General features: G+C 48.7%; 1 protein-coding gene across 1 annotated transcript; it reads right to left on the minus strand.

The window, feature by feature from the left end:
* Positions 1–234: 234 nt before the first annotated feature.
* On the minus strand, positions 235–12,649 carry LOC116887380 (zinc finger protein 280B-like). The gene is made up of 3 exons (XM_032888976.1): positions 12,534–12,649; positions 11,560–11,620; positions 235–2,935 (listed from the first exon to the last, which is right to left on the minus strand). The coding sequence occupies exon 3, from the start codon at positions 2,878–2,880 to the stop codon at positions 1,282–1,284; it is 1,599 nt and encodes a 532-aa protein (XP_032744867.1). The 5' UTR covers positions 2,881–2,935; positions 11,560–11,620; positions 12,534–12,649; the 3' UTR covers positions 235–1,281.
* Positions 12,650–12,998: the final 349 nt, after the last annotated feature.

Genomic DNA, 12,998 nt, shown 5'->3' on the forward strand with positions numbered 1-12,998 from the left:
CAGACATTCTAGCCACCTATGAGACAAGACACAAATGGTGACTAGGGAGTTAGTTCAGTGGCAGAGCCCTTACGTGGTACATGTAAGGCCCTGGGTTTATTCCCTAGCACCAAGGGGGAAAAAAGCACCAGGGCACCAAATGGCAAGCTTCACCCACTCCGTCCCACACATGGACTGAAGAACAAAGACCCCACAGAGGGTTAAGTTCTAGTCACCCTGGGTACTGTTTGTGCTATGTCCAATATCATTGGGCAAGTTCCTATTACAGCTTGAGTACAACTAAGTTCAGCCCAGGCCATAAACTGGACAGATGCCATTTTCCCAAACCTTTACAGTTATACCTAAGGTTCAATCAACACACTTCAAACTACAAATGCCACGACTTCTTTCCTTGGGAAAGGACAACTTGCTTTACTGCTGTGGCCGTGAGGGCATGGCCAGTTCTTCAATCACAGCTAGCCAAGGCCGAACAGAGAGTGGATAATTCTAGCTACCCTAAGCATCAAGCAAAACGAGCCCGTAGTCATGGTCGTCGGCTCCCTCCCAGTCTTCTACCCGCCGCTGCTGCTTCCTGTGGCGCTGAGAACGCACAGCTGTGCTTTTAATGTTTTCGAGGGCCTTTCACAAACATGGGCCTTCTACAGAATGGCTCGGCCTCCTCGGACACTCTTTCAGGTAAAGACATTCAGGCAGGATTCCTTCTTTGGCTTCAAGACTGAAAGGGACGTGTGGCTGTCCACTTGCCCATGCTATACCACTTAAGATGTCTCTCAAAAAAGAAGAATTGGTCTCTCTCCCTCCTACAGCAAGCGCAGACTGCGTAAGGATCTTCAGGGAGAGGTGAGGCCTTGTGAGCCCCCCAAACTCCAAAAAGAGCTCTCAAACAGAGGGTTACATGAAATACTAATAAATAGGTTTAGCCTGCCTTCCACTCACGAGGACACAGACACAGACATCTTCCTGGTGTGAAGCCAGACACTTAAGGTGAAACCCAGATGTATTTTAAGTAGCACTCGCTGCTCACTCGGAAAACGCTGTAGCTGCGGAATGGGGTGAGAGAGCACTTGCTTGTTCTTTGTGAAGCCGTGGTCGAGCGCCAGCACTAAGTGAGAACAAGAGAAACCCTCAAACACTAAACAAGCAAACCCTGTGTTATCGCAAAATTAAAGATAAACAGATCTGTTCGTCAGTGCATCGTCCTGGGGGCCAGCCAGCGACTAGTCGACGTGCGGGCTTGTAGTCTTTTCTCTCTGAAGGGTCTGCGTTCTGACCCGGTTAGCGTTAATGGGGCTTCTGTGAAAGTCTGCCTTGAGATCTGGGGCAAGATGGCTCCCAGTCGGTTGTGCTCACAGTGATTGACGCAACTTCCACAGACTCCGCCTCCACAGGCTTCACTGACACCTGAATCACCACCTTCGTCTCGGGAGGCAGCCCTTCCAGCTGCTTGGGCTTCCGGAACATCTGGTGGCACTGGGTCTTGTGCTCCATTTTCTCCTTAAAGGTTAGAAACTGCAGCCGGCACTTGGAGCACTGGTGGCCGCTGCGTTCCCAGTGGCCCCGGCAGTGGCACATGTACGGCATCCCCGTTTTGAAGATCTTCAGACAGAAGGGACACAGCAGGTTCTTCGTGTTCACGTGGCACTTGGTAAAATGTGTCTCCACGTCCGCAAAGACCGACGACCTGTACTTGCAGACCTGGCACACGTAGGGCATCTCCCCGGGCTTGTGGTTGTCCTTCATGTGCTCTAAAAGGACCTGCTCTGTTTCAAACGACAACTCACAGATTTTGCAGACCACACAAGGGTCTGGCGCCGTGTGCACGCGGTCGATGTGGCACTCCAGCTGGAACGGGGACGCAAACAGCCGGTGGCAGCGCAGACAGGTGGTGTGGCTCTCCCAGGCCTCGTCACTCCCCTGCCTCTCCAGCTCCAGATGATGCTTGGTGTGGTTCATAAACTTCACATTTTTTAGCGCTTTCGAGCAGCTGGGGCATTTAAAGGTTGTGTGGGTCTTCTGTTCCGGCTTGCCTTCTCCCTTATACTGTCCGTAATAAAAGTCACTAAGCAACAGAGTCAAACTTCCCTTCCTGGGATCAAAAGTCTCTGGACTTGCTAGACTCGAGAAGTCTGCATCCACCGACCCACTGTCCTGGCGAGGGTGGACAGGGTTCCCTGACAGAGGCGCCCCGTTCACAAAAAGGTTCAGTGATTTGGGAGCCTCAAGGGAAGGCGTCCTCTGCTGCGCATTCGAGGTATGGAAAGGACCCGAAGGGGGCAAGGCTGAAGAGAGCTCTTCTACAATCTCGATGCTACGTTCAGGCCTCTGTGGGTTTATGGAAAAATGGCACTTCGATACATACAGACTTTCATTCAAACCTCCTCCTGAGCACGCTGCCCTGGCTGGGCCACTCTCCGAGCTGGAGAGCGTAGCCAGAGGCGAACAGCACTTTGAAGAGCTACTAGGCACAACTTGTGAATTACTTTTGTAATCAGACTCGGACAAAGGCTCGATAATGATAGGACTGTCTGTTGATCTTGACTCCGCTGGAGACGCCGGCAGGACGATCGCTGCCTCTGACGTGGGGGCGGCCGGAGGTGAGGGCTGCAGTCTTTGAGTAGTGGTCTCTCTAAGTCGGTCATGCTTTCTTTTTAACCGTGAACCCGGGGTGATTCTGTTCAAGATGTTCGAGTTGGCTGGCTGTGAGGTTGAAGTCACGCCGACAAAGATGAGCTCGGCGTCCTCCTTTACGTTCTCCACCCCCACAAAGATGAGCTCGGCGTCCTCCGAGTCGTCCTCATCGAGGACTTGGATGGGTTCTTGGGAGCGCGGCTGTGGTTCTGGGTCTGACTCGTCATCGTCCACCACGTACGGCTGCTCCATTTCCACTGTGCTTCCTGACCAGTGTGGCCAGCACTTGCTCCACACACACTGCCACCTGAGTGCAAACACACACACATCGGTGAGCACAGGAAAAGGACTTAGTTTTCTCAGAAAAGACTTTGAGGTGCTTATAAACATCAAGGACACTCAGCCAGTGCCACCCCCATTCTACCCCAACCTCCAAGGCCCAGACCTGGGCAGGAGGCACACCCATTAGCTCTGTTGCCTACGGTGACCCAGGACTCTCACCCAGCATCACCTAGTCAAGCAGCCTTGCAAACCCAGGCAGGAGCTCCACCAGTAAGCTCTCCTTGGTGAGCCTTCTCACCCCACCTGCCTCCTCTCAGTCCCTACCCTCCAGACCCAGGCCCAAATAAGCCAAATCTGCCTTCACTTGTAGTGAACCTTTACCTCATGCCACGCCTTTACCTCACACCACGCACCCAGGTCCAGGTGGGGCTGCACGTCCAAGCTATCAGCCTAGGCCTACTGTGTGCTCTTCTGCTGAGTCTGACCAAGTCCCCGCACACCTGCAGCCCTCAGGCCCAGCCCAACCAGGAGCCACACAAGATGACTTTCTTGGTCTTCACCAAAGCATTCTCACCCCACCCTCAAGACCCCTGCTTCACACAGGTCACCAGTGAACTGGAGCTACCCCAGTCACTCCAGTCAACGGTCTACAATGAGCATCTGAAGGACTAGTTGTGCTCTCTCCTACCTGACTTGAAATCATATGAGCTCAGACAAGAGCAAAAGCAGCGTCAGACTTCTCCTCAACATCAGACACACAATCAAAGACGCGAACCCAGACGTTTGAGTCCCACTAGACAACAGTGTAGAAGACGGAGACCGTGTGTGCCCTCAAGAGCAGCAGTCCTATGCAAGTGTTCTCTACAGGGAATCGCCGTGACTAAACTCAGACACAGAATTTAACAGAACATTATAAACAATCACAGAATTCAACAAATCCAGAGAGGACCCAAGCGAACACCTCAAGGAACGTAAGGAGGATAAACCAAGGAAATGCCTTCTGAGCCCGGCAGTAATGGCGCACGCCCTTAGCCCCAGCCCTTGGGGACCAGAAGTAGGTGGGACTCTGAGTTTGAGGCTCATAGTGAATTCCAAGAAAGCTAGAGCTACGTAATAAGACTCGATCTCAGAGAATTAAAAGAAAAAATGTGGTTCAACCAATTACTACTGGTGCTCTGAAAAACTGCAGACATAAATCGGCAAATTCTGAAGATCTCCAAGAAAGCCATTTTAATACAGCCTTCGAACCAGCATTATCTTTTACTCAATTATATTTTTTATTTACTGCCAAGGAATAGTCTCAGCGTGGAGAGGGGTACTGAGGAAGGGGCGTCCAGAAGCAACGAAAACAAACGACTTGAGTCAAATCGTAGATTGAAGCTGGTGGCTTAACTTCTGCTCAAGACAGCTTTCTAGCCTTCTCTCTCCCTCCTCCCGCTTCCTCCCCTGTGTGCGTGTGTGCGTGTGTGCGTGCGTGCGTGAGTGCGTGCGTGCGTGTGTGTGCACATTCTGATCAAGACAGTTCTCCAAGCAGTTCTCTCCTGCTATTCTATAGAACCCTCTGGCTAGTTCAACGCCCGCAGATCGTAGCCCAGTCTGTTATTTTCCACACCAATCCATTCATTTACTTCAGGTTCCTTTTGATTTTCCCATGAGTCAGCATCCCATGACTCCAGACCTTAATTCTTATAGACAGCAAACATTTCCTTTTAATACTGCAAAAAATTCAGAGATCTGCCTGCCTCTGTTAAGCACGGATAAGCCAGCCGGGTGAGACCCCTTGCTGAAATTACCATTTCTACCTCACCTGGGCCTGAACTTGCTGTCTCCCAGGCTGACCTTGAACTCAGGAATCTGCCTGCCTTTCTATCTTTCTGACAAACTGGTTCCTTTAGATTCGCGAATAATTCATATTGCATTCTTCATTTTTTGCATAGTTGAGAAACTATGTATTCTCAAACTCATGTTTTTAGAGTTCTTTTCTCCAGCCTTAAGGGCTGCCTTGAAAGTCCCAGCATTTACCATTTTGCCGAGACATTAGCCACCCCTTCGCCTCCCTGACATTGCTGTCTCTGATTATCACGGAGTCATTATTGTTAACAGGGAGGGCATTCCATAAAGAAGGAATGTAAAATGTATACACTATTATACAGGGCCACATTGGCTGGCCCTGTCCCAGGGGCAGGAATCATGTCGTTCTGTCCCCACCAAGGAAACGCTGGACCCAGCAATTTACTTATTTTGTGTGGGTGTCTATGTAGCACATGGCTCTGGAAACTGAGCACAGACAGTCTCAGGCGGCACCAGTGTACACCTTTACTCCAAGCCATCTTACCAGGACCAACATAATCCTATCTATAAAATTAAACTAACATCTAGATACATAACATGCATGATATATTATTTTAATTTGAATATTAGTTCTCTAGCTGTGTAACATCATTTATTTCTATAAACACCTTGGGAGTTAACTGAAAAATATATTCTAAGCATAATAAAAACTGCCCTTCTCCCACAGCTACTTCCACATTCTATTTCCAACACCGATAAAAGAGTGTAAAGCAGGCACAATGAAATGAATTAGAAAACACTGTTCTTTGGAGTCAACAGACTGATTTACTTTGCAATCAACCCCAGTTTGTCTCAACCCAAGCACTACTGACATTCAGAACCGGGCACCTCTTCTGTGGGAGCTTCTAAGTACCTGGCAGATGTTTAGAAACCTCCTCGACTTCTGCCCATTAACCACAAGCCACAACTCCCAAGCCGTGGCTCTAGGAACTGCCATACATTCAGTGGGAGAACCCCAGCCCGAATCCAGTCGTGTTCTCAGGCCCTTGTACATTTTTAATGGCGTTCTATAGCCCCCATAGGGAATGACACTCTATAGCTCATAGGGAATGATGGCCTTGTTGGAGGAAGTGTGTCACTGGGGGCGGGCTCTGAGGTTTCAGATGCTCAAGCCGGGACCAGTGTCTCTCTTCCTGCTGCCGGCAGATCTGACGTAGAACTCTCAGCTACCTCTCCAGCTCCACGTCTCTTTGCACGCTGCCATGCTTCCTGACACGACAGTAATGTACTAAACCTCTGAACCAGCTCCAAATAAATGTTTTCCTTCACAAGAGTTGTGGTCCGGGCTGGAGAGGTCAGAGCTGGTCAGCGGCTAAGAGCACTGGCTGCTCTTCCAAAGAACCCAGGTTCAATTCCCAGTGACCACATGGCAGCTCACAACTGTCTGTAACTCGAGTTCTGAGTCCCTCAAACAGACATATGCAAAGGCCAAATATCAACAACATCAAAACTGAATGCATACATACATGCATACATGCATACATACACACACGTTGCCATGGTCATGGTGTCTCATCACAGCAATTAAAACCATAACTAAGACAACAAACAAAAATCAGAATGACTGCCATTCTTTCTGATGTGACAAATATGAGAAGATAACTTCAGAACTAAATGGCCATCAGGATTATGTAAAACAAAACAAAACAAAACAAATTTTGCAGCCCCCCAATGTTTATTATATTGAGGATTTACACAAGACCCTAAAAAGCACGATTCCTGAAATCTAGCTTAGATGATGATTTTGCCACACAGAAGTTCTAATGGAGGGTTGGGGATTTGGCTCAGTGGCCCTGGGTTTGGTCCCCAGCTCCGGAAAAAAAAAAAAAAGCCAGAAGTTCTAATGGCTCCACCAGAAAACTTTCAGAGCAAGCACTTTTAGCAAAGGAGCAGAATATAAAATTAAAAATTAAAATTAAAAACATGGGGTTGGAGATTTAGCTCAGTGGTAGCGTGCTTGCCTAGCAAGCGCAAGGCCCTGGGTTCAGTCCTCAGCTCCAAAGGAAAAAAAAAAAGAAAAAAAAATAAAATTAAATTAAAAACATTAAAAACTCTATAAAATTAAGAGTAAAAATCTTTGAAAGCTATTTAAAAATACAGGGTTTTTTTGTTGTTGTTGTTTTGTTGTTTCCTAAAGTTTAAACAGAGGCACCCTGCTACATGGGTGAACAATACTTCCTCTAGAATTCAGGGTTTATTAAATGAAAAATCTTTTTTTTTTTTTTTTTTTTTTTTTTTTTGGTTCTTTTTTTTTTCGAGCTGGGGACCGAACCCAGGGCCTTGCGCTTCCTAGGCAAGCGCTCTACCACTGAGCTAAATCCCCAACCCCTAAATGAAAAATCTTAATCCTAGGGGTAGGAACCTCCTGTGTTACTGATGTGGGAAAGTCCCGGGCCTCCCCAAACAACACGGGCTACACAGGTTACTGCCCTTGCCTGATTGTTTTCCACAGCTAAGATGGTAAGGGCTATTGCTGCGGTGACCCCACAGTGTGTAGCAGGACACACAAAACCATGCTGAAACCCACAGGCTGGAGGCTGTCTTTCTGATGGTCGCTCTCGCTGCTGCTGGAAGGCACTACCCAGGCCACTGGAGAAGGCCTTCCTGGGTTTGTCTAGTGCACACTCTCATGCCGCAGTACTAAGCCACCAGATGAGATACCTACTGATTCCACAATGGTGTCCACGTAACAATGAAATGGAGGCCAGTTCTACAAGACGCCAATTCATGCCTGGAATTGTCAACCTGGTCAAGACAAGGGTTGGGGAAGTCACAAGCCCTGGGAGGGAACCTCCTGTGGTTCTTCTAAATATTCATCCACCTTCCAAACACTGGTATTTATACCTGTGGACTAATGTTATTCAGGGTTTGGTAAAGAAGCTGCCTCTTGCAGTAGGCAAGTCAGTGCAGACTCCTAACTGCACCCTCCGAGTGGGAGCCTCAAGCCTTAGGCTGCTCCTCCAGGCATTTGTCATAGCATCGACAAACGCTAACACAGCAACCCAGTTAAAAACTGGGCAAAAGATTTTAATTTAATGGACGTTCTCAAATGACAATGTACTAGTCAACAAAGTATATAAAATGGTGTTCAACATCACAAATACCAGAGAAATGCAAATTACAATTACTAGCTATCACCTCATACCAACTACAACAGCTATTACAAGTTTACAAACGGGAAGTAGCTGTTAGCAAGGGCGCTGGATTCCTCAGGCTGTGAGACTGTAAACTGATACAACTGTTAGGGAAAACGGCATAGGAGTTCTGGGGGAAAATGTTTTAAAGAACTGTCTGTCATATGAACCAGCAGTCTAGAGATGCTGACACACTTTTTCTGCATCCATGGAGATGGATCACACAGATAGTCACTGAAAATGGCTCAGAAGAAACTACCTCCCTGACAGTGGCTACACTATAACTAGATGGTTCCCATGGCTTCCTTGTCAAGACAGACTATGGCCAACATGCCTTCATGATAAAAGCCCTACAGAAAGCAGGACTAGCGGGAACGCAGTACAACAGTCAGAGAAGCCCACAGCCAGCATCATCCTAAATGGATGGAGAGAAAGTGGCAGCCAATCCCACCGAAGGAGGTCAGGATGGGGACAGGGAGGACCATACTTCCCACCCTTCTCGGAGCAGGAGCCCCAAGGCATAAGGAAGCAGCAAGGGTACAAATAGGAAATCAGGACGTCAAGCAACTGCTACCAGTGGAGGACATTTTAAGTCTTCTTTCCAGCTCGCTGGGACTATACTCATAGCTGGGATCCAGGTGTGGTGCTGAGCATTAGAATAGGGGTCTTAAAGGCAAAATCCGGATTCTGCTGTCTCTGTAGCTGAGGGGAGGGGTGCTTTGTGCAAGCAAGCAGTTTAACAGAAACTAAGATATCAGTTACCAAAGGGAGAGATTTCACATAAGCAGACAGCTTAACAGAGGCCAAGATAAGTTAGCTGGGGTATCTTGACCTTGGGCTCCTACCCAAGAATAATTAATATTTACACAGATCAAATTCTAGTCAATTCTAAAATGGCCTCAGGGAGAATACAAGATGGAGGTACTGCTGTCTCACCCTGTCACATCGTCATGGGCACACACCCATCAATCATGGGTCAAAGAAAAGAAACAGGGCTGGAGAGACGGCTCAGTGGTTAGAGCACTGACTGCTCTTCCAGAGGTCCTGAGTTCAAATCCCAGCAACCACATGGTGGCTCACAACCATCTGTAATGGGATCTGGTGCCCTCTTCTGGCCTGCAGGTGTACATGTAGGCAGAACACCATAATAAAATCTAAAAACCTGGAATAAACCTAAACAATGAAAGACATCTACAGTGAAAACCTTAAGCCTCTAAAAAAGACAAAGACACTAGAAAGTGAGTTGTAAAGACATCGCACGCTCATGCTTACGGATTATTCAGAATTAATATTCTGAAAATGACTTTCACTAAAAGCCACTTATAAACTCAATGCAATTAACATTCCCATCTCATTCTTCACACAGAGAAAAAAAATCCTAAGATTAATACAGAACCACAAAAGACACCAGAGAGCCAAAACAATCCTGAAAAACCAAACAGCGCTGAAGAATTTACTGCACCAGATCTTAAGATGCATCTCATGCAGACGTGGCCCACGCCTTTAATCTCAGCACTCAGGAGGCAGAGGGGGTCCGTGAGCCCAGCCTGGTCTACCAGTGAGTTCCAGGACAGCCAGGACTATGCAGAGACCGCTCTCAAAGTAAACAGACAAACCAACAAGGATGTTCCAAAGCCACAGTCATAAAACCAACATGGTCTTGGCACAGCCAGCCACGTAGCCCAGTGGAGCAAACTCAGAGACCCAGACATGAGCATTCAGCCACTTACGATTTGACAACAGAACCAAACGTTAAGCTGAAGGGAAGAAAGGACTTCAACACATGGTGGTGGGAAACCTGGATGTCCACACGCAAAGAGTATAACTGGACAAAAGCTGACTCCAGGGGACTCCAGACAGAGACCTAAATGTGCAACACTGGACTGCCACAAGAAAGCGGGCAGTGCCCTCCAGGATCTAGGGGTAGGGAAAGACATTCTGGACAGGGATCCATTTCCCCAAGAATGAAGCCAAGGACCAACGAGTGGGGCTTCATAAACCTAAACAGGTGCCCCACAGCCAGGGGAACGATTAACTCAGGAGGCCACAGGGTCACCTCTGCCGGACGCACAACTACAGAGGGTTCATTTCTAGAATATATAAAGAACGCAAAAACCGCTGAGTCAAAGGGGTGGGGGGATTAAAAAATGGGTTTGGGCCCTGAACAGACAATTCTCAACAAAATAAAAATGGCTAAGAAATGTCTCAAAATCTCAAAAACTGGTCACTGTCCCTAGCTATTAGGGACAACAAAAACTTCTGGAGAGCATGTGGGGGAAAAGGGAGCCCTCGACCACTGTTGGCAGGGTTTAAAATTAACCCAGCCGCTCTGAAAATCAGTGTGGAGAAATCTCAAAAAGCTGAGACTAAATCTACCACATGACCCAGCCACACCTCCTCGGCAAAGGACCCTACTTCTTTACTTCAAAGATAACTGCTCAGCTGTACTCTCGGCTACCTGATCCACAATGGGAAGGAAATGGGAAACAACCCAGATGCCCAAGGCATGGATAATAAAAATGTCGCACATAGAAAAACCCAGAGAAATACAAGCAGAAACTCAAAGTCTCCCAACCAACAAAAAAGTCCAGGTCCAGATGGATTCAGTGCAGAATTCTACCAGACTTTCCAAGAAATTAGCCCTCCTATTACCCACACAGCTATCAAACTTCTCCAATATGGGTCCCTGGCCACCTCCATGTCAGGAGATGCCAATGTGGAACAGGGAAAGCTCCCAAGTTCTTAACCCTTCCCCGGGGAAGAACAGCAGATGACCAGGCCCAAAGACATTCAGGCAGCAACATTCAGACTTTACAGGTTGTGTCTATATACAAGGGAGGTCCGTGGGAGGGCCTGGGGGGAGGAAATGGCATAATTATATTGTAATCTCAAAAAATAAAAAATTATTCCAGGAAAAAAAAAAAAAAGAAATATTGCACGCACAGGAAAGGTAAGAGCAAGCACCTCCCCCCCCCCTTAGTGTTTCCTGATACATCAAACCGACCCTAAGGTAATATTAATAAGGCCTTAGATTCTTGGGGGAACAAAAGAACCCGGAAATCGGGCTTATGAACGCCTATAACCACATCACTTGGGAAGGGAATGTTGCAGACTAGTAGGAGTTCAAGGTAATTCCATAAACCAGCCCAGGCTATGAGAGGCAGGGAGAGAACGAATTCAGTGAAACATTTTACTGCATTAGCAGAATCTCAGGAAATACGTATCAACTCATTTGCACCTCCCACTGCGGATTTTTGATTCAAGAAAAGGGAAGTCGGCGTCACGGAGCATCCATGGTGTCTACTTTTTCCTTTTCAAGGCTTCAGGTGAAAAGAGTACATCTACCACTTCCTTCCTCTTTGAGGAAGCAACTTGGCAAGTTCCAGAATTCCTTCCAGAATTCTGGCCTGAACTTGTCTTACCCATTCAGATTCCTGGAGGAAATTCCAAAACACTAACGCTTGTTTGTCTGTTTTTGAGACAGGGTCTCACTACGTAGCCTTGACTGTCCTGGAACTCCCCCTGTAGACCAGGCTAGCCCCAAACTCAACAGAGACTCGCCTGCCTCTGCCTTCCGCCATCACCCGCGGTAACGTTTTATTTTTAATCACAGGAGCAAACAGAAGTCAGAAAATGAAGAAGAGAGACCGCTTTTTTCTCTTACCGTAGATGTACACGGTAACTTTTAACAACTCCAGAGAGTCCAAGAGCTGCAAGTCACATCCCTGGGGTAATCATAAAGAGAGAAGGAAAAAAAAATTCTTAAGATTTAGTTATATTTTACCTGTAAAAAATTTTACTCTACCTCACCACCTAACAGTTGTTTACTTCCTCGTTTTCTGTTTTGTTTGCTTTGATACAAAACAGCCTTCTGTCTCCACTAAACCAAGTACTGGGCGTGAGGTCACCACAACCGGTTCGTCCAGTACTGGGAAATGAGTCAGGGGCTCTGTCCTTCTAGGCAAGCGGGCACTCTACCAACTAAGCTACTCCCTCAACCCTGTCGTCTGGATGGTTATTACAAGCATCTTATATGCTACCTTCCAAAACCGTACCTCAGTAAACCAAACAACGCAGCCCACAGAGCACTGTTTAAAGCAAAACTAGCGAGCTGGGGCACCCCCCCCCACGAGAGCTGCATACAGCCAATAAAATAAGCAAGATATTTGCTGTATGGAAAGGGAGCAGATAAATGTTATTTTTTTAAAGCCTCCAAGGGCCTGCTGATCTCCAAACTGGGAGTGGGGCTTAATTTACAAAGCCGGCGTCCGTCTGTCTCTACTTTTTTTGAATGGGTCTCACGATGTGGTCCTCCCTCCTCCCTAGTGGTGGAGACAGATTCCAGGCAGGCGTCGGCGAGCCCTGTAGCGGGTCTGCAGCCTCCAGGACTTTAGGTGAGCTAAGCGCCACAGGGTCCCTCGGCGATGGGAAAGGCATTTAAGGGGCGCAGGCCCAGTCCCGGGATGGGGGAGCTCCTGAGAGAGGGGGCGCACGTGTGTGCCCGGGACTGCCAGGAGGGGGTCCCCGGGCTCCCGGCCTACCCACGCTTGCTTCCCAGGGACACGCAGAAGGCCCTCACCCGGTGTCCCCTCCCGGTCGCTCCCGCAGAGGTCACCAGCGCCACGCCCCTGTCCTTACCTCCCCGCTGGCGTACCCGAGCCTCCCCGGACGCCCCGGCCCGCGAGGCGCTGCGCGGGAAGCCCAGCACTACGACCTCCGGGGCCCTGCCGCTCCAACGGCAAAGCCCCGGCCGGCGCGCATTAGCCCACGGCGACCTGTGATTGGCTGCCAAGGGCGGACGCGAGGTCAGCGGCGCGCGCGTAGCGCCGATCTGATTGGTTCCCAAGGCCCCTGGGAGCGGTCTCTTACTCGGGCACCCCTGGTGACTACCGGGGGCGGAGGGGCCGAGCTGGGACGGACCAGGCAGTGATGACACACACCCCTGAGATCTTGGACCTGCGAGATTTGGAAACCAAAGCCGGGCTTTTCCTTCGTTCCCGCATTCCCTCGGGGAGGAGGTGGGGGAGGGGAGGGGAGGGGGGAGGGGTCGAGGCAGGAGGATTATTGCTTGTTAGACGTGGCTGCGTAGTGAGAGCCTGTTCT

Source organism: Rattus rattus, chromosome 18, assembly GCF_011064425.1.
Source record: "Rattus rattus isolate New Zealand chromosome 18, Rrattus_CSIRO_v1, whole genome shotgun sequence".
Lineage (NCBI taxonomy): Eukaryota > Metazoa > Chordata > Mammalia > Rodentia > Muridae > Rattus > Rattus rattus.